The sequence below is a fragment of the Lineus longissimus genome, chromosome 4 (assembly GCF_910592395.1).
Source record: "Lineus longissimus chromosome 4, tnLinLong1.2, whole genome shotgun sequence".
NCBI classification, from domain to species: domain Eukaryota; kingdom Metazoa; phylum Nemertea; class Pilidiophora; order Heteronemertea; family Lineidae; genus Lineus; species Lineus longissimus.
This window is the reverse complement of record NC_088311.1, coordinates 17125722-17145658: the sequence shown is the minus strand read 5'-3', so window position 1 is coordinate 17145658 and position 19937 is coordinate 17125722. Positions and strand designations below refer to the sequence as shown.

Below are 19937 nucleotides of genomic sequence, written 5' to 3'. Positions count from 1 at the left end.
AGGAGGAGAAGTTTGGAATGATGAAAGCATTGAAGAAGAAGAAATGTTATTATTGAGGAAAGCTAAATTTATTATGAGACTAGAAGGCAGTGTCCTGACTTGATTATTTTGAAAATGGCGGTCTGAACACATTAAAAGGTGGAACATGGCATTTTATCGACTTTGAAGTGCTCCGCAGTTAAAGGGAGACTATAGGCAGCAGCTAGGTAGGCAAGATAAAGTCATACAAATTTGCCAATAGGGGTCAGTCATATCTCTAGGCATGGCGCCAGTCTCTCTTAAAGCACAGTCAACAGGCATTTGGTCTTAGTATTTGGGTAAGTACAGAATCAAGGCAGCACAGAGAGCAATGATTGAACGATGCTGTGGACAAGTCCAAGGATACTGCATCAGTCACGACCAACTTCTCATCAGAAAGCGTCACCACCAGCATATTCAATGTTCAGTTCCAACCTGTACCAGTCCAATGCACGCCTGTCATGGTCAGCAGTGGTCAGCTTAGCGCGATATGGAACATTCTTCCGAAACTCAAGCGAGGGAAGTCTGCTCATTTGCCTATCTCGTGCACTGCTCCTTCTTGTCAAACATCGTAGTGAAATCGTGGTACAGTGGGGCGTCCTCGAGGATTGCAGCTGGTCGGACAGACGTGAGGTGGAATGTGGGCGGCTGCACTTCTTCGTTGATGTGCGATGGCAGATAGCACAGTTGTTGCGTTGCATGACAGCTGAAAGTGAATGTGATATCATAGAACTGAGGTGTTTGCAATGAGACTATAGGTGAAGTAGAAGCAAGGAATGAAATGGGCCATCTTCCAGTGACTAATATACAGAGTAAGGGCCCTGGGTGTTGTTAGATTCAGCATTGAATGTATTCCTCGTACAAGCGTGAATAGTGTGGACATACAGTGAGAGGTGAGAGACCCTATTGACTACTTCTTGTAACTTTATCTTGGATATTATATTAGTATTGAACTTCTAGCCATGGAATATGAAGAAATTGAAGTTGTAGGCATGGAATATGAAAAATTATTCAACGGTGAAAGACATTATTCCATGAGGCTTTGCCGTGATCGCAAAGGACGCGACGTGATTGGTTCACATGCTAATGAGGTATGATAATGATAATTACCTCTATAATGCTACTTGGATAGCGACTGTGTCGTTGACTGCAACAGTGGTCTATGTCAATGTGTACCTGTAATGTCAATGAAGTATGATGAGGTGATGACGATAGTGCAATTATTAAATATTGGCAAGAGATCATACTGCAACATAGGTCTTGTTTTTGACAGATGACTGTGCGACATTCCCATTGGGTCTTGTTAGAGTCAGCGCTGCATGTATTCCTTGTACAAGCTTGAATAGTTGTGACGGACTTTGAGGGGTGAGAGACCCCTATCGGCTACTTCGTCTAACTTTATCTTGCCTACCTAGCTGCTAGCAATAGTGCCCCTTTATCAAGACTGAAACCCACTGTGTGGGGCTAAGAAATTACCTTTATAATCCTAGTTGGATAACCACTGTGTAGATGATTTGAAGAGTGCTCTGTGGATGTGTGCCTGTAATGTCAATGAAAGTATGATGAGGTGATGACGATAGTGGAATGACGAAATATTGGAAAGAGATCTATTCCTAGAAGAACATATGTCCTGTTTTGACTAGGTGGCGCATTTTAGAATCAGCAGTGAGCACTGTGTGTAACATGGTGGAGGCAGCGGAGATAATAACTGTGTCGAAAGTATTGTTATAGGGCCTTCCCTAGGCCCATGGGGTTAAATTTACAATCCACGATTGAAAAGACGTAGTTTGATCGCATTCAACTATAAATCCATTGAACAGTTGTGTTCCTTTAGTCAACCGATGACCTTTTGTTGGGCCATGATCGGGGATTGTAAACTGTAAATGTATTATGGACTGGGAGACGGGGGAAACACAAGTGAAATAGACCAAAACAAGTGATTTTGGGGCTTTGGTTTAGACGCATGCCCCACATGCGCCATGCGGGATTATACGGTTCATGTGAACTTGTTGACATCTACATGATCTAGTGCTGTTATTGGTCATGGTACATGGTAGGCCTAATCATCATGGCTATATGTTTCAGGAAAAGCTCGGATTAAAATGAACTGCCGATGAATAATGATGTTGTTCATGTTTACCATGTTTACTAGTACATAGCCATAGGGTATGCACTGGCCAGTGCACTTTCTGCACGTCGTCATGGTCATGTACGTGATACCGTAACCTTGCATATTTTGTTTTTTGAATGCGCATGCTTTTTGGGCAAAATCACTTGTACCAACACTAATGAATAATGTCTTCTTATCCCTATGACTCCATAAACAGTGAGGGCATTGTCCCATTCCCATCAAATGGTAACTTATTGTACCGTATTAGGGTGGAAGTTGGGGAGCAGATACCTACCGTTGCACGCCTGTCATAATCAGTAGTGATGAGCTTAGCGCGATATGGAACATTCTTCAGAAACTCAATCGAGGGAAGTCTGCTCATTAGCATATCTCGCGCACTGCTCCTTCTTGTCAAACATCGTAGTGAAATCGTAATGGAAAACGTCTGGCTTTGCGCCAGACGTTGAGACTAACAAGTGAAGAACTAATAGGTAAAGAACTTCTACTTGCGCGAGACTGCTCTGATAAAATTATCATTGCAGAGACTACGGTGACGTACACATATATTTTTTACAATCAAAAATGCCCTCAAAAGACGACATGGAATGATTATTTTATTGATATTTCCTACTATATACCTTCCAATTATCACTTTATACAAATAGATCGGCGTTAGGTCGCATGCTTTTCTTTCCTGGTGACACTATAAAGCAAAATAGTTGCAACCCCGTAAATGCGCTATAAGTCCAATAATAAGTGACGGTGACCCGTTATAAATGTTTCGCCAGCTTCGCTTTTTTGCCGCTACGCGGCGCGTTGGGCCCTTGCGTCCAGTAGCATCCCAGGACGGAAATCGCTTCTCCAAGGGAGGGCTACTTCATACCTACCATCCTTCATCTGTATCGTCTTTTCGAATTTCTCGATGACCGGATCTGGGGGTGGCTTCTCCCCTTGGCTGATTCCAATAGACTCCAGCTCCCAGAAGCTTCTCAATGTTTGATCTGCAAATGTATCTATACAGAGCAACTGATGGGCAAGGTTAGTAGACGAGTTACAATCAACATGAGTCTGATTCTTTAGACAACCTGACAACACCCAACCAAAGGATGTTTCTTGGGCCATGGGACCCTCCTTGTGACGCTTCCTACCTGGTCTCATAAGATCCCAGTACTGATCTATGCCGATCAAAATGTCGACAGAGATGACCTCCCGACCCGCAGTGTAGGAGTCGGCAAACTCGATACCTGAGAAATCATTGAGTATTCGGCTGGGAATCTGAGGCCTCTGTAAGGGAGAACAGATTACTGGTACTTCTACAGCAGAAATACGTTGGATTTCAGTGCCCCTTTGGCCGCAGACCTCCAGCTCATACATATTATGAATTTTGCCATTGCCGGAGGTGCCCCCTCCAAAGGAGGCAAACTGAATAGGGATACCACATGCCCATTCTGGCTTTGTTTTCTTAACTAGACGAGATGACACATAACTGCGGTCTGAGCCGCTGTCGAACAACAGTGTGGCAACTGTGAACCCATGATCACCACACTTCACTTTCACTTTAGCCACAGGCAACACTGTGCGCATATCACTCGCGGTATTTGTGGACAGCATGATGTGTGAGGTGGCGGCGGTACCTCCTACGTAGTCCACGGGCGCAGAATTATTGTTATTACCACCTGAGCGACCGTTCCTTTCAGATTTCTTATCCTTGTTCGATTTGCTTGAATTGTCACATAGGAGCGAATGGTGCCCCCCACTGCATTTGTTACACTTTGCAGTGCAGGAGCGCGCGAAGTGTGCCCCAAGGCACCAGAAACAGAGCTTGCTTTTCCTAATTCGTTCCTTCCGATCTGCATACGACGCCTTTGTCAGGTCCCAGCATCTCGAGGTTGCGTGCGGCTTGCGGCATAATCCACACTGGCCCGTTTTGCCAGATGAATTTGAATACAAAGCTCCCACAGAGGGAGCCGACGCTGCTACATCCATCGTCGGTTTATCCTCGGTTTTCAGGTCTCTAAACGACTCTGCACTCTCCCGGCGACGGATTTCTCCTCTCATAAACACAAGGAGAAAATCTAGGTCATCCTCGTGACCCTCACCTTCCCTGGCCCATTCTAAACGGACGTCCTTGGGCAGACAGGACAGTACCACGGGCGTCAGGAATACTCCGTACCGATCTCCTGTGATGTCAAGCGAATCTAGACTACGAACATGGGCTTGAACTTCATCATATAACTTGGATAGTTGGGACACCTTGCCCCCCGAGTGGGTACGCGTACTCATCTTCAGCAAAGCTTGAATGTGGGCAAACGTTATCTTTGCTTTCCTGCCATAGCGATCAGCTAACAGTTGGCGAGCGTCCTCGTAATGGTCGGCAGTCACGGAGAGACCAGCGATGGTTGCCTTGGCCTCCCCCTCTAGATAGAATTCTAAATAAGTAAACTTACTTATTGGCGGCAGGTCAGCAGAGTGGATGAGAGCCTCAAATTCATCGGAGAAGGATTGCCATTCCATCACGTCACCCGCAAATTTAGGCAATTCGATTTTTGGTAATCTCACTAACTTGGACAAATCGTCTTTCTTTGAGACTGTACTTTCCTCTTCACTCTCCTCTTTGTCTTCCTGTTCCGTTACACGAGCTGCTTCTGTAGCAGCGAGTAAGCGACCAAGTGCTCTCAGTGCCTCTACACGTATGATATTGGACTTGTTGAGCATCTTGCTACTGGCATCGAACTCGGTTTTAAGCGTCTTCTCATCATCGGCCTCGATCTCCATTTCCACAGCTTCTACAGCATTTCGATACGACGCCAAACGCAGATCAAGTTCGTTAAGACCTGACTGGATGATGGCCTCATCTATGCCTCGATCACCCCTCTTATATTCATCAATGGGCATCTCCAGCCCCTTGATTGCCCGGGTGAGCCATCCTTGGGCACGGCTCCTTTTCTTCACAGCTGCAGCGAATTCTGCAGACATTTTGTCACACTGTCTCTATCTCTGCATGCAACAATCAATTGAACAACTACAGTCTACCTCTATATCACATGCACTGTCTCTACTAATGTACTACTCGTGTACATTCACATGTACTGCGAATAACATGCAGACATGCACTAAACGATGCACAGTCAAATGTACGTGGACGGTACGCTGCACTGAGTTGGCTGTCAGCTTTCGAGCCGCCGACAAAGTCACCTTTTTTCCAACTTCTACAATCCGTTTCTCCTGTGACACGACATCCGCCCGTTGCGGAATATCTTCCCGGGTTTCGGCACCATTAATGTCGGGAACACCGGCATTAAGGGGTTCTAACCCCTCAAACAATGTCAAAGAACTCAGAGAAACGCGACTTTCTATCGAATCTTCACGCGCACACCGTCCACGTGGTTTATTGACCTAATTTACATGATGGTATACAGGGTGTTCCGTAACTAGTCCGCAACACCCACCTTACCCTGAAATATATAATGCGAAGAGCACAATGAACTGATTTATCAGTATACCGAAGTGAGATGATCCGGGGAATCATAGTCAGAAAAGTACAAATTATGCCAAGAATATCACTTATAAATCCACCCAAAACTTCCCAAAACTTCGCAATGTATGCTGAAGAAGCTAACTTGGCAAAACACAGCACCTCCAATGCTTTTCATCCCCGACAAGTGTGCGAGTTATTTCCTTAAAAGAAGAAATAGGCGAGGATTGGTTATATGTATCATTGCTTACCGTTTTGGTTAAAATAGGTTTCGGTGTGATTTCAATTTGGTTTTTGTTTAGTTTTGTGCCAGTAATGAACTACTTATGCGGAGAAATTCGTGATTTGGGGAGGGATTTTGGTATAGTAAGAGGTCACGCTACTGAACTAGAGGCACGTGCGGCGCCATGTTTCTGTTCTGAGGCAGTAAGAATTGAATTAATGGATTGATCGTCGGCAGAATCTGCTTCAGAGTCATTATTTGGATCCCCAATGATTTTCTTGGTGCTGGGAGTGGTAAGTCATATTTGGAGATGAGCCTTTCGCTTTTTCTCGTCAGCGCGGGAGTCTTGGGTGGTATACGTGTCACGTTAGGTGGTGGGAGGCTTTCCATCTTAATGTATTCATGCGAAGTTGACGGGGTACTTTGAACTTGGGGCCCTACAAGAGGGTTCGCAATAGCGGTCATACTTAGTGGATTGTTAATTTGAGGCATTCCGTCTCTTCCCGGGGGATCCCGGGATCCGGGGAATCATCGTCAGAAAAGTACAAATTTTGCCAAGAATATCACTTATAAATCCACCCAAAACTTCGCAATGTATGCTGAAGAAGCTAACTTGGCAAAACCTCATAAATTAAAGGTAGAGTAATGTAAAACAAGCATTTTCTTAGACCCTAATGGTATTGGAAAAGATCGATTGAACTGTTTTTATACTCACAAAAATGGATGATACCTGGTCACGGAATGAAAGTTCTGTTAAAAAGTACCGCGGCAACTTCAGAGTCTTTTGCGCGACAACCAGTAAGTCGACTGACGACATGAGTCCACGTTGATCCAAATACTAGTACTAGTACGTGCTTGGCTGATCAGGCTATACTATGCTTAAAAAAAGAAAAAGATCCAGTGAGTTTTGATTGATATGTTTCTATTCTTATACCAAGGGCCCCGACCATCCTTTCGTAATAATTACATGGGCTTTTGCATTTTCTATATGATATAGACTATTTGCACGGTGGGAAAATGCAATTCATACCAACTAAATCACTGTGATGTAATTGATAAATTGATATGGCCAAGCTAGATGGGGGGGGGGGGGGGGAGGTAAAAATTCAGATAAATATTAAAAACTATGGTAAAAGTTATTGTTCATCTCGGCCTTCTCTTGACTCTATTTCAATTTCAGTACAGGGTGTATCAGAAAAAATTAGACTGTCGAAAAAATCATCATAAAATTAACATAGGGAGGAGTTTTGAAAAACTGGCTACACCCCTTTGTAGAGGGTGTGATTCTGCATCGTATTATACCAGTGTCATCGTTGACACTTTACGTTCCAATGAGCATGGAAGAATTTTAATTTTGAAAAATTAAAGTCCTTTGCGCACGGGAATGTGAGGGTTAAAATTGGATGTGTCAAGTGAATGAAAAATTTAGATGGAGTTTTACTCGCATGCCAAAGCGTTTTTGAAATAATTAACCCTTTCACCCTCTAATCCTGAAACAAAACTATCTCATTTCTGAGTGTAGATCTTCATCAAGGGGTTAACGCAATGGCATGAAGTGGTCGTGACCATAATAACCATAAGTCCTATCTTGTCAAATTCATATTTTCTTCAAATAGCCACCTTATGTTGGTTAGATAATAGGCCTAACGTAATTCCTGGCCATAAATCTGTGAGCATCTGTGCATTTTGTCCTCACTGTTTGGCTTGTGTCCTGTGGTATGGATGCAAAATGGTCAGGCCACAGTACACCCCTCATCAGAGGTCTTTTCTGGTTACTGAATATCTCCAAACCAAAAGTGTCCCTGCTGTTCTTGAGCGGTTCCAACGTCAATTTCCAAATGTGAGAGTTCCAAGTCGTGCCACTGTCTTCAACAACGTCAATAAGTACCGTACTTCTGGAACCAGCCACAATCTCAACAAAGGGAGGTCGGGCCGACGAAGGACGGAACGTACTCCAGCCAACATTGAAGCAGTGAGGACACTCCTCGACGAACACCATGTCGGACAAGAGAGAGAGGAGACCATCAGCTGCAGAAGGAACGGTCTTGGCATGTCGTCAACCACATTCAATCGTATCACGCGCCTTGACCTGCGATTCCACCCGTACCAAATGATGGCTGTTCACAAAAGCATTCATGGCGAAGTCAGACTCATCTCCGATGATAAAGTCATCGAGGAAACGTTGCCGCTGTCCAAGCAACCACTGGCAGAATCGTAGGCAACGTGCCAAATCGCCGGGAAGAAGTTGATGCCTCTTAATCATTTGGTACGGGTGGAATCGCAGGTCAAGGCGCGTGATACGATTGAATGTGGTTGACGACATGCCAAGACCGTTCCTTCTGCAGCTGATGGTCTCCTCTCTCTCTTGTCCGACATGGTGTTCGTCGAGGAGTGTCCTCACTGCTTCAATGTTGGCTGGAGTACGTTCCGTCCTTCGTCGGCCCGACCTCCCTTTGTTGAGATTGTGGCTGGTTCCAGAAGTACGGTACTTATTGACGTTGTTGAAGACAGTGGCACGACTTGGAATTCTCACATTTGGAAATTGACGTTGGAACCGCTCAAGAACAGCAGGGACACTTTTGGTTTGGAGATATTCAGTAACCAGAAAAGACCTCTGATGAGGGGTGTACTGTGGCCTGACCATTTTGCATCCATACCTGTCCACAGGACACAAGCCAAACAGTGAGGACAAAATGCACAGATGCTCACAGATTTATGGCCAGGAATTACGTTAGGCCTATTATCTAACCAACATAAGGTAGCTATTTGAAGCAAATATGAATTTGACAAGATAGGACTTATGGTTATTATGGTCACGACCACTTCATGCCATTGCGTTAACCCCTTGATGAAGATCTACACTCAGAAATGAGATAGTTTTGTTTCAGGATTAGAGGGAGAAAGGGTGAATTATTTCAAAAACGCTTTGGCATGCGAGTAAAACTCCATCTAAATTTTTCATTCACTTTGACACATCCAATTCTAACCCTCACATTCCCGTGCGCAAAGGACTTTAACTTTTCAAAATTAAAATTCTTCCATGCTCATTGGAACGTAAAGTGTTAACGATGACACTGGTATAATACGATGCAGAATCACACCCTCTACAAAGGGGTGTAGCCAGTTTTTCAAAACTCCTCCCTATGTTAATTTTATGATGATTTTTTCGACAGAGTACACAATGACATAATTCATGCACTTGATGAAAAGAAGTGTGTACTCCTTGTATTACTCGATATGAGCGCCGCATTTGACACTGTGAACCATTCCAGACTACTTCAGAGACTTGCTGCTATGGGTGTTACTGGCACAGCACTGGCATGGGTTTCGTCTTATCTTGATAACAGATCACAAGAGGTATGCATTGACGGCAGATTGTCAAGACCTAGTCCTATCAAGTTCGGTGTTCCCCAGGGTTCTATACTGGGACCAGTACTTTTTACTGTCTACACTACCCCAGTTGGTGGAATCATCCGTAAGCATGCCATTATGTACCACTTATATGCTGATGACAGTCAATTGTATGTGGCCTTCACTATAACTGAGATTAGTACCACCTGCTCCAAGATCTCTAATGCTGTCCACGATTTAAATCTCTGGTTGGTCGCAAGGAGGATACCGCGGTGACGTCACATCACGTGATCCCGACCCATATTAGTGATCGCTGTGGCCAATCAGATTCAGTCTACTGACAGCAGCAGCACTGAACACATCTCCACGTCTCACTGTCTGGTGCGCTCCTGTACACAAAAACACCAATAGACATGAAATATTGCAATACCTAGTATGGATTCTTCCTGTGTAAAATAATATTTACAGAGCAGATTAACTTCCACGAATAAAAAAGACGTTTGGCGTGGCCAAAGTGCGGAAATAATGTCTCCGCTAAAATACACTACGAAATACACTAGGCAATGCACTACGCAATATACAGTAGAGATGCAGTTGAGTTTGTTATTGTTTTGACTTAATAGCCCGCCCATATCATAATATATTCATGTATTCATGAAGTATGAACTCATTTCTGTCCCATACAACTCTAAGAACAGTCAATTTCTCCTTAAATCATCACCGAAACCACGATATCCGCAGGAAGATTTCGTTCTAGTGTCCGAAAATGCATGATCTTACAGGGGCGCTAACTCGACAAATAAAGGGGATCTATGGGGATCTATGCGAGTTTTAGGTCCAACAGGTCTCAAACTTGTAAAATCTGTAAACATGCCTCCAAATCCCATTATGATAATGAAGAGATTGCCCCATATCTGGGAGACTGTTTTAAACCCTCGCTAATTTTGGAAGATCGGTGCCCGGCTATTTGGTTTTAAAAACCCTATTTTTCCCCATCAAAACAGCACTTTTCATTATTCAAATGATAGCTTATTGTCTGAAGACTTATTTCATAGCAGAAAAGTACTAATAACTCTGATTTGATGCGAAAAATCTAACTTTTTTGATGACTTGATTTTCCCTTGGCCGTGGATCGAGTTTGTTTACAATATGCAGCGCCATCTTGGAAAAGCCGTGACGTCACCGCGGTATCCTCCTTGGGTTGGTCGACAACTTTCTTAGCTGTAATGGCGACAAGACCGAGATTCTGCTAATCTGTTCCCGCAGGTTCAGCAGCACTATTAATCTCCCCGCCATCCGTATCATTGATGCAAATGTATATTCTTCTGTTTTTGCAAGAGATTTGGGTGTGATCTTGGACCGTGATTTCAATTTCAAAGAACACATTAACACATGTGTACGGGCCACCAATTTTCACATTCGTAACATCGGGAAAATCAGAAAATATCTAACTCCAAATACCACCAGGTTATATGTCCAGGCTCTTGTAATATCTCGCCTGGATTTCTGTAATTCCCTTTTCCTTGGTTGTCCCAATTCAACAATTATACCCCTACAGAAGGTACAAAATTCTGCCGCTCGCCTAATTACCAAGACCAAGAAACAATCTTCCATTTCCCCAGTACTCAGGTCTCTACATTGGCTTCCTGTGCAACAGCGCATCAAGTTCAAGGTTCTCCTTCTTACTTACAAGTGTCTTCACCAACTTGCTCCCCAATACCTTTCAGAACTTCTCTCCGTTCATACCGTTTCTCGAACTCTGCGCTCTTCATCGGCCGTTCTTCTGTCTATCCCAAAGACCAATGTCATGTCAGTCGGTGGTAGAGCATTTTCAATTGGAGCCCCTCAGCTGTGGAACAAACTTCCTTCAACTGTTAGGAACTGCAGCTCTCTGTTATCTTTCAAGGGACAACTCAAACATTTGCTTTTTAAAGAGGCCTATCAAGCGCTTTGAGCGGCCAGTTAATGGTTGGATGTCAGTCGGATGCTCTACCACCGACTGAGCGGCCAGTTAATGGTTGGATACTGCGCTATATAAGACTCGTATTATTATTATTATAGTCTAATTTTTTCTGATACACCCTGTATATCATGTAATAATATCAACTGAATGCATTGAAATTCACAGAAAAGCTTAATACAGAGAACACAATCCCCACCTATTCCCACCACAGCCAAAATGGACTGAGCCAAGTTGTCTGCTAATCACAGAAAAACGAAAGCAAACCGCCTGTTTTATATGTGAAAAGTTCAAATATCATGAATCGTATCGTAAAGCACCACAGGAAAATACATCTTCTTAATATCCCTGACATTCTCTCAAGATAATGAGCTCTTTACATAACGAAAATAACAAATTATTTGAGAAAGAAGGCCACAAGTTGAATGAAGACGCCATCTTGAACAGCTGAATGTGCCCATGATTTTGGAATATGAGCCCGCATGAATGACATGAGATTAAAAGAATGCCTGGGCCAAATTTGACAAATAAACTATCAAATGAAAGCAGAGATTAAATGCAACTTACCTGTATAGTTCATTTTCCGAGGATATAAAAATGTTGAAGGAAAATGGAAGATATGTGGATTCTTAACAGATGTGACCCGGGGACAATTTTTAATTTATTAGATGAAAAAATTCTTGATTCGCGAAAATATTCTTCGGCGAATATGTCCAACAAAAAATATATGCCGCGCAAATTTTCTGTTCTACAGTAACTCCATTCTAATCGATCAAAGTCAATGTTTTTAAGCAGAATGGGACGATAAAGGTTGAAACTAAAACAAATATTGAAATAAATAGGTGACCTATTGTGATCATCATGTTACACGATCATGTTGGCCCTAGATCTTTTTGAAATGCATGAAATTGTCCGCTGATGAGATGCCGTGTTGGTGACAAGGAAGTAGTTTATTTGCGATAACCACTTAATCTGCTATCTTCAATACCCCCTAAGGCAGGTGTGGCAAGAATAACCTACTTTAATTATTTTATATGTCAGCACTTATACAGCGAGCGCCGCAATGGCCAATGAAGAGTCGAATATACCTGTACAATAAATATGTATTTTACGTGTACGATCCAGGAAGTGTCTTTTAGTTGACAGAATAGTAGACCTTGAAAGCAGGTTACTGATTCTATCGTCATGAAAGGACACGCCGTCAGCATGATTTTCCCGCTAATTCTTCTGCTGGGGATGTTCACAGGAGCAAGCACCGCAAACGGTAGGGTTTTATCTTTAGAGTATCGATTATAACCGTGATCTTGGACCAAGTATATATTACTCTAGACTCACTGATCTAAGATCGTTTCTGGATATGCAAGCCGAGCCCACTTAGATGTTATGCGCAGTGTTGTTGGATACGATTCAACATTGTTCAATCAGGATGGACAATGGGCGGACGACACCAATTTGTTAAATAAATATGCATTTTGACCTTGCATTAATTTTATAGTAAGAGTTCAGGATGGCAGACGCTTAAAGATTTCTCTTTATCATCGATGCGATTTCTTTTATTGAAGATTCGTTGTCAATAGGCTTAGGCTAAAAGACAGGGAAACTGATTGACCACACCGTAGCCACTGATAGAAGTACCAGTGGTTAGGTCACAAGTGATCAGATCATTCCCAATACACTGTCCATCAACTTACACCTATGAACTAGAAGCTATGAACTTGAAATTTGGTACACATGACACGATCCGAACTGATTCTCGACTTGGCCACCTGGAGGCCAAAACTAAAAGATGTTGAAAGTTCAATATCTCGCTTGTTAGTGGCTTGTTTTCGATGATATTTTTATGGAAGGTACTCCAAGCAACAATACATCACATGTCATACCGACTTTGGTTTGACTTATATACTATACATGTAGCATGTTTCTTAACCAGGATGAATTCCTAACCACCAAATATCTATACGGTGAGCACAATGGCCCTTGGTCGTTTCTTTTGATGTATGCGAGCAATTGGCCAGACACATATGGCAAGCGGAGTGTCCAGTAATTAAAAACCTAGATTTGTTCAAAAAAACTGGTTTTTTACCTAATAAACAAAGTTTATTTGGAAAAATTATAGGTTTTTTAAAAACAACCTTGTTTATTAGCTAATGAACCGAGTTTCTTTAATAAAACCAAGTTTTTTACTTTCTTTCCTAATAAAGTAGGTTTTTTAACAGAAACTAACATTTTATGCTAAAAAACCTGGTTTTTTTACCTAAAAAACTTGGTTTTTTACCACATAATCGTATAAAATATAAGTTTCTGTACAGAAATGTCCATTTATTCAATAAAACAAGGTTTATTACCAAAACAACCTAGTTTATTTCAAAAAACTAAGTTTATTACTAATAAACCCAGTTTTTAAAAAAACCTGGTTTATTAGAAAACTTACAATTTTAAACCTCGATCCTACCTACATTGAGTTATCTGGGATGAGGTTAGGGTCTCACTAACTAGTTTACAGAGTGCAGTGCGGTGCAGCATTAGTACCACGTGGTGCCGAGGTTGCCCATCCTCGTCCCGATAACATCGCGGATTTGTGTACATGGGGCGAGGTAGAAAATACAAGTTTCTCGATAGAAAGTAGGTTTTTGCACGCCGTTTGTCCAGTTATTCAAAACAACCTACATTTTTACAATAAAACCAGGTTTTATTGCAAAAAACTAAGTTGTTTTGTATAAAACCAAGTTTTTTACGTAAAAAGGTAGGTTTATTAGCCATTTGTCCAGTTATTGTTAATAAACCAAGATTCTTTTCTATAAAACTAAGTTTATTACCACTGGATGAAAAATTTATATTTTAGGGAATAAAACCAAGTGTATTTGTTAAACTTGACATTTGTGGATAGAAACAAGGTTTATTAGGTAAAAAACTTGGTTTTATAAAAGAAACTCGGTTTTTTAGGAAAAAACAAGGTTGTTTTAAAAAAAACTATATTTTTTCCAAATAAACTTAGTTTATTAGGTAAAAACCAGGTTTTTTGAATAAGTCTAGGTTGTTTTAATTACTGGCCACTCCGCTTGCCATAGACACAGGGCCGTCCCAATTCAAGTGCGTGTATCCGCCCGAAAGGCCGTGGAGTGTTGTCGAGTGAGTCAGATCACTGAGATTGAAAAGTTGTGTTTTCCTGTTGAGCTCGACACTCAGGAATGGTATTGATAGCTCAACTTCCTATCGATACGATTCATTAACGGAAATGCTTATGTCCAGCAAATTAATGATACAGTACGTTGCGTGTAACGCATCTAAGTGACAGCCCATAAAGAAAATACTTGATAAATATTGCGGACTACCTAAAGATGACGTTCTGTACTAGGTTTTGTAAAGGCCTGATCCACCCATTCTATCGGATAGAATAGAATAGAATAAGGTTTATTGCTCAACAAAATTACATTGCGTAGAGCACAAAACTACCTATATACAATAGAAATACGAATATACATGCGAAGGTTTTTTAACATCAACAAAAGAATACGAATTTGCTTACAATATGATTAGAGTAGTTGGAGAGACTTTGACCAAAATTTAGTTAGTTTTATTAATGTATTCTTTGGCGAGTTCAAAAGTTTTACATATTTAAATAAATCGGGATATCTGTGAAAGTCGGCTGGAATGTAATTTACTCGAATGTTTGAAAAGAAGGGGCATACGAGGACGTGGTGAAATTCATCTCCAACTACTCCGAGGTTACATTTATTACATGTACGTTCTAGTCGGGGGGGGGGGGTATTATTATATCGGCCTAATTCTATAGGGAGTTTATGGTTGGTACATCTAAATTTACAGAGTAATATACGTTGGGCTTGAGATAGACAAAGCAAATAATTCTCAAAACCCCATGCAAACTTGATTTCTCTGTAGATCAAACATTTTGGAGAGTTTATCAGAGTATTGCGCCATTCTTGGAGATACTGGTACTGCAGTCGTCTTCTGACAATTTCACCGATATAATTAACGTTGGGGAACGTCTGTGTCAGCCAGATGTCCCCGAGCCCACAAAGTTCCAAAATATTTTTGACAAACGCGACCCATTTGATATTTTGACCGTTTTGGTGTCTATGGTATGCAATTTTATACATTTTCCGGCTATAGTTTGTTCCTGTAGGACCAGTTTCCCCCAGAATTTTACCATCTTGACTTTAACATTGATATACAATGGAAATCTACCTTATTCTCCAAATACCATTGCGTTTGGTGTTGAGCGCTTTAACTTTAGTATATATTTACAGAATAACAGGTGCAATCTTTCTATCACATTGAGGTTCTCGAAGCCCCAAATCTCGCTACCAAAGGTCAGTATAGTAGCTACCATAGCGTCAAATAACTGTAGTGCTATATCAAGATCTAAAGACTGTTCTTACACTCGGTTCAATACATAAAACAATGCTTTTCTGCCTTGGTCACTCAGTGCCTTACGGCACTTTACAAATGAACCATTATAATTAAAAATAACGCCTAGGTACTAGGAATTCCAAAACGGTTTCAATTGCTTTGCCGTCTACAAAAAACTCAGGATGGTTTGCAGAATGTCGACTTTCAAAAACCATAGCTTTTGTCTTGGCGTGGTTTATAATTAATTTCCATTCTTTACAATATTCAACTAACTCATCTAGGCTACGCTGGAGGCCGGTGTAGAAGTTTAAAATGTCCTAGGATAAAATGTCCGGGAACAAAGGATTCTATTATGCGCCTCAATCTCTGAGCTATTGACGGTCTGGGTCTCTATAGAACCATATTGCAGAATACAATAGGGCCGGACACTTTTTCCAGGAGGGACACTTTTTACTTTTACACCGGCCGCACTGTCAGAAAGCAAAACTGTATCATCAGCATAAATTAAGATCAGTAAACTCAACCACGGGTCCACACCATGATCAGTTAAATGTTTCTCCAAGTCATTAACATATACAGAAAAAAGTACAGGGGATAAATTTTCTCCCTGTCTAAGACCAATGTCACTTTGAAAGAATTCCGACGTCTGGCCATTAGCAAAGGTACATGATTTAATGTTTTGGTACATGTTTTGGATAAATGTAAACACTTTACCATGTATGCCAGAAGCAACAAGCTTGTACCACAGACCTTTTCTCCAAATAGTATCAAATGCTTTTTGATAATCTATGAATGCACAGTATAATTTACGTTTATCTTTCAGAAAGGTATCGATCAGCATCTTAATAGTATAGATGTGATCCGAAATACAATGACCTTTTCTAAATCCAGCTTGATTCTCTGATAATAATTTACTTGCCTCCAAGTATTCATTTAACCTGCTATTTAGTAAAGAAGTAAATAGCTTACCAACACAGCTAAGTAAAGTGATACCTCTATAGTTGTTAGGGTCGTTGACCTCACCCTTTTTAAAAATTGGTATAATAACACCTTTTGACCATAGTTCTGGGATTTCACCGGAATCTAAAACCTCATTTAAGAGCACGAGAGTAGGCAGTAAAATGTTTCCACCGGTTTTCAAAAACTCGTTACTAATCTCATCCAGCCCGGTGGACTTGTTGTTTTTAATACTCTTAGCAACTTCCTCGTGTGTAAACGACCTGTTTAACACCTTATTCTCATCGCCCAACTGGTCTGACGGTTCTGCCTCAACATTCAGATTCACGTCGTTCCCATCATCAGTCCGATAGAAGCGAATTCTGCAGTAAACGACCACGTGAATTTTTTATTTTGAAGATTCTTGGTAGTCATGCGAATGATTAACTAATCATACTTTTTACTGGCCGTCTATTTTCTGTAATAGCGAATTTTGTTTTTTTTTAAAGTTGAAAATTCCAAAAATACGCGGTTGTGACGAAGAAGCACGAGTATGAGAAGAATATACTAGTATATCATTTTCATCTTAAAAAATTTTAAAATGTGTTAGTTTGACATCATTCTTTAGTTGTACATACATTTTCAAACACAGTCGAGTGGTCACATGTCGCCAAAGATAAATGGTCGGATTGATAAAGGCAGACATCTAATTATCAATAGGTGTATAATATCTGAAGTGTCTTAACTGTTCTACTTTTCATATGGTTAGAACCACAGACTGGCAAACTGAAAGTGCAATTCCCAAAAAAGTAACTTTGCCTTACACGACTCAATTAGAAATAATAGTATAAGCCCTCTTTAGTAAAGCTGAAAGGGTGGATGTCGTCCTGGGTGCCGACAAATGGTACCCAGGTTCGAGATCGACTGGACAATAAGCACCCTGGGTGCCATTACACTAGACAAACAGCACCCAGCTTCTTCTTCTACACTTTTCCTATACCTACAACCGAGGTTGGCCCCACGCTCACGGAGGTCACGTGTCACGATAACCATCATTTTGCAAGATGGCGACCCGTCCCTGTTGCCAACCGCGCTCTAAAAATCTTTCTTTCATCAATTCCATCTTATTCAAACGGGGTATTCGTCTCTAAGGGGAGAGAGATAAAGAACCTATAGGCCTAAACGCGTTTTTTTTCTGTTTATCTGTTCTTTTTATTTCGCGCACTGCTAATGCCGCAAGTACCACGGCGCGAGATAAAACGAGATTGCAAGAAACGTCCTCGTCCCTAAGATCCGTAAGCCAGGCAAAAAGAAGCTGGGTGCTGTTTGTCTAGTGTAATGGCACCCAGGGTGTTTATTGTCCAGTCGATCTCGAACCTGGGTACCATTTGTCGGCACCCAGGACGACATCCACCCTTTCAGCTTTAGTAAAACCAAGGCGCGAAATCACAAAAGCCTAGATTATCATTTGTTACATGAACAGGCTTATTTCCACTCAAGCTACACGGGATGAATAGGTCTCGTCAACAATTTCATTCGAGGCTGGGTTATGGTACTGTATACCTGAATGACTTGACCGGCCCACCATGACATTTGCCAGAAGTTGAACACATCAAAGTCAGTCGCTGATATTGACAGTGACCATAGACAGATATTGAGGCCACTAATGCAACTTATACAGTATGAAGTTCACCAACAAATCGACTTGCCTTTATGTTTATCGCATGGTACAACACGACATAGGCCTAGGCTCCACATCATTGGTATGAACCAGCGATATAAAGTAGTGTTTTTTGTTTATTGAAGTCATGTGAGAGGTGGAGACGGTTGTTTTTTTGTCTCTCTTTCTCAAGCTGGCCATTTACATGAAATAGCGGCTTGCAGGTTAGATCCTATCCGCGACCTGATACCTATCCTGATCTCGATCCCGGAAACGGGATAGCCGAATCTCTCCAATGATAAAACCTAAGCATCATGGTATAAATAAGAATGTACCTTGGATAGGAATTGTACTGTTAGTGTTATAGCCTATTGAAATTCGGATCACATTTCTATGACATGGCGTTATATACGCTCCATGAAAAAGAAAATTCTTGGTCAGAAGCCGTTGCGACTTTTTCAAATCCTCGCAATGTCCCTGTCCCAATGAAAGGTTTGTCAGTGGTCATGAAGTAATGATACTCTATGATACTCTTTTGGTGTGAAAACGGCAAGAAGACTACAAAATCTGCATTGCTCTCTACCGATGGCTTTGCCCCTCTTTGTCGGTACATGTAGATCTCTCTCGTGTTTAACAGCCAACTTCATGTTTGTCTAAGAACAGTGTCGTCTAATGATTTCCTCCTTCGAAAACGGAAACATTGCTTTGGTTACTCCGTCGGTTTGGTTTGCCAGCTCAAACGGCGGGGTTTCCGAGTTGTAGGTTGATCTAGACTCTGTGTTCTCAGCTGCTACCAAAAGTAAGCCGTCGCCCTCAAGTACAACGGTAAGTTGCAGCACGTCTTCCCACGTCATATTAAACACAGCCATTTTCCTGGTACCAGTATGTGCAATTTTTCCTTGGGTCCGAATTCGGACATCGTTAATTCCCCACCAATGCCCCTACCATATGCCGATCAACTTTCACGTACACGTTCACGAGCGCCTGTGCAAATGCAAATAAACAGCACCTACGTGAACACCTACGTGCGTGAACATAGGTGTTCACGTAGGCGTTTCGCGTGAGGTTGCGAAAACACCCTATTTTTAGTCGCAACCTACGTGCATGGCTTCAATGATTGATAGAACTTGGTCTCACTCTTTTTTATTTAATTTTTAAGGTTGTCCGACAAAACACTTCGGGGATAACTGCGAATATCAGTGTCACTGTAATGGGGATGAAGATTGTAGTCAAGACGGGTCTTGCCAAAATGGATGTGCCAGTGGATGGGATGGGGAGTATTGTCAGCGCGGTAAGTTTTAAAGATAGATCAACTATATCGAGCGGTTTAGTTTCCATAGTGTTGCAAATAGATATCTTGCAACATATAACAATGATTTGATCTTTTTCATATCGCATAAGTCATCAGGATTTATTAGGGCATTCACACAGAAAGACAACAGCAATAATCATCTAGATGACCAATTTGTTTGCGAATTTCCGATAGTCAGGAATTCATCATGCTTTCTGGCATTTTCTGATCAGGTGGCCAGGAATGAATCATGCTTCCTGGTATTTTTTGATAAGGTGGCCAGTTGAAGTTGTTTTTTCTCATTACAAAAGAAGTAGGATACCTTGACTTTTGAAACCTTTAGTGTCAACAGATAAGATAAGCATCTAAATATCTGAATACTTCACAAGGCAATAAATACAAGACAGAATTCTTCTGGCTGTCGTTCATCCATGTTTGGCACGCCTCGGCTTGAAAAAATTGGTCATGATTATTGCTTGATAAATATAAAAATGCTCATGCCTATAATATGCTCATGTCTATATATGTATAGTGGGTGGGTG

At 41.5% G+C, this 19937-nt stretch overlaps 2 protein-coding genes across 2 annotated transcripts in view; one reads left to right on the top strand and one right to left on the bottom strand.

Moving 5' to 3' along the window:
• Positions 1-2932: 2932 nt before the first annotated feature.
• On the bottom strand, positions 2933-5104 carry LOC135486791 (uncharacterized). The gene has a single exon (XM_064769891.1). It carries the CDS (start codon positions 5102-5104, stop codon positions 2933-2935), a length of 2172 nt encoding a protein of 723 aa, XP_064625961.1.
• Positions 5105-12208: 7104 nt separating this feature from the next.
• LOC135486272 (receptor-type tyrosine-protein phosphatase U-like) overlaps positions 12209-19937 on the top strand; it is a 56098-nt gene continuing 48369 nt past the window's right edge. Inside the window, exons 1-2 of the mRNA XM_064768960.1 lie at positions 12209-12401; positions 19264-19395. Of these exons, the coding sequence (XP_064625030.1) occupies positions 12323-12401; positions 19264-19395 (211 nt within the window). The 5' untranslated portion in view covers positions 12209-12322. The remainder of the gene's footprint in view (positions 12402-19263; positions 19396-19937) is intronic.

Excerpts from the sequence above, each read along its gene's own strand:
- LOC135486791 (XM_064769891.1), bottom strand. The coding sequence starts at position 5,104 with ATGTCTGCAGAATTCGCTGCAGCTGTGAAGAAAAGGAGCCGTGCCCAA.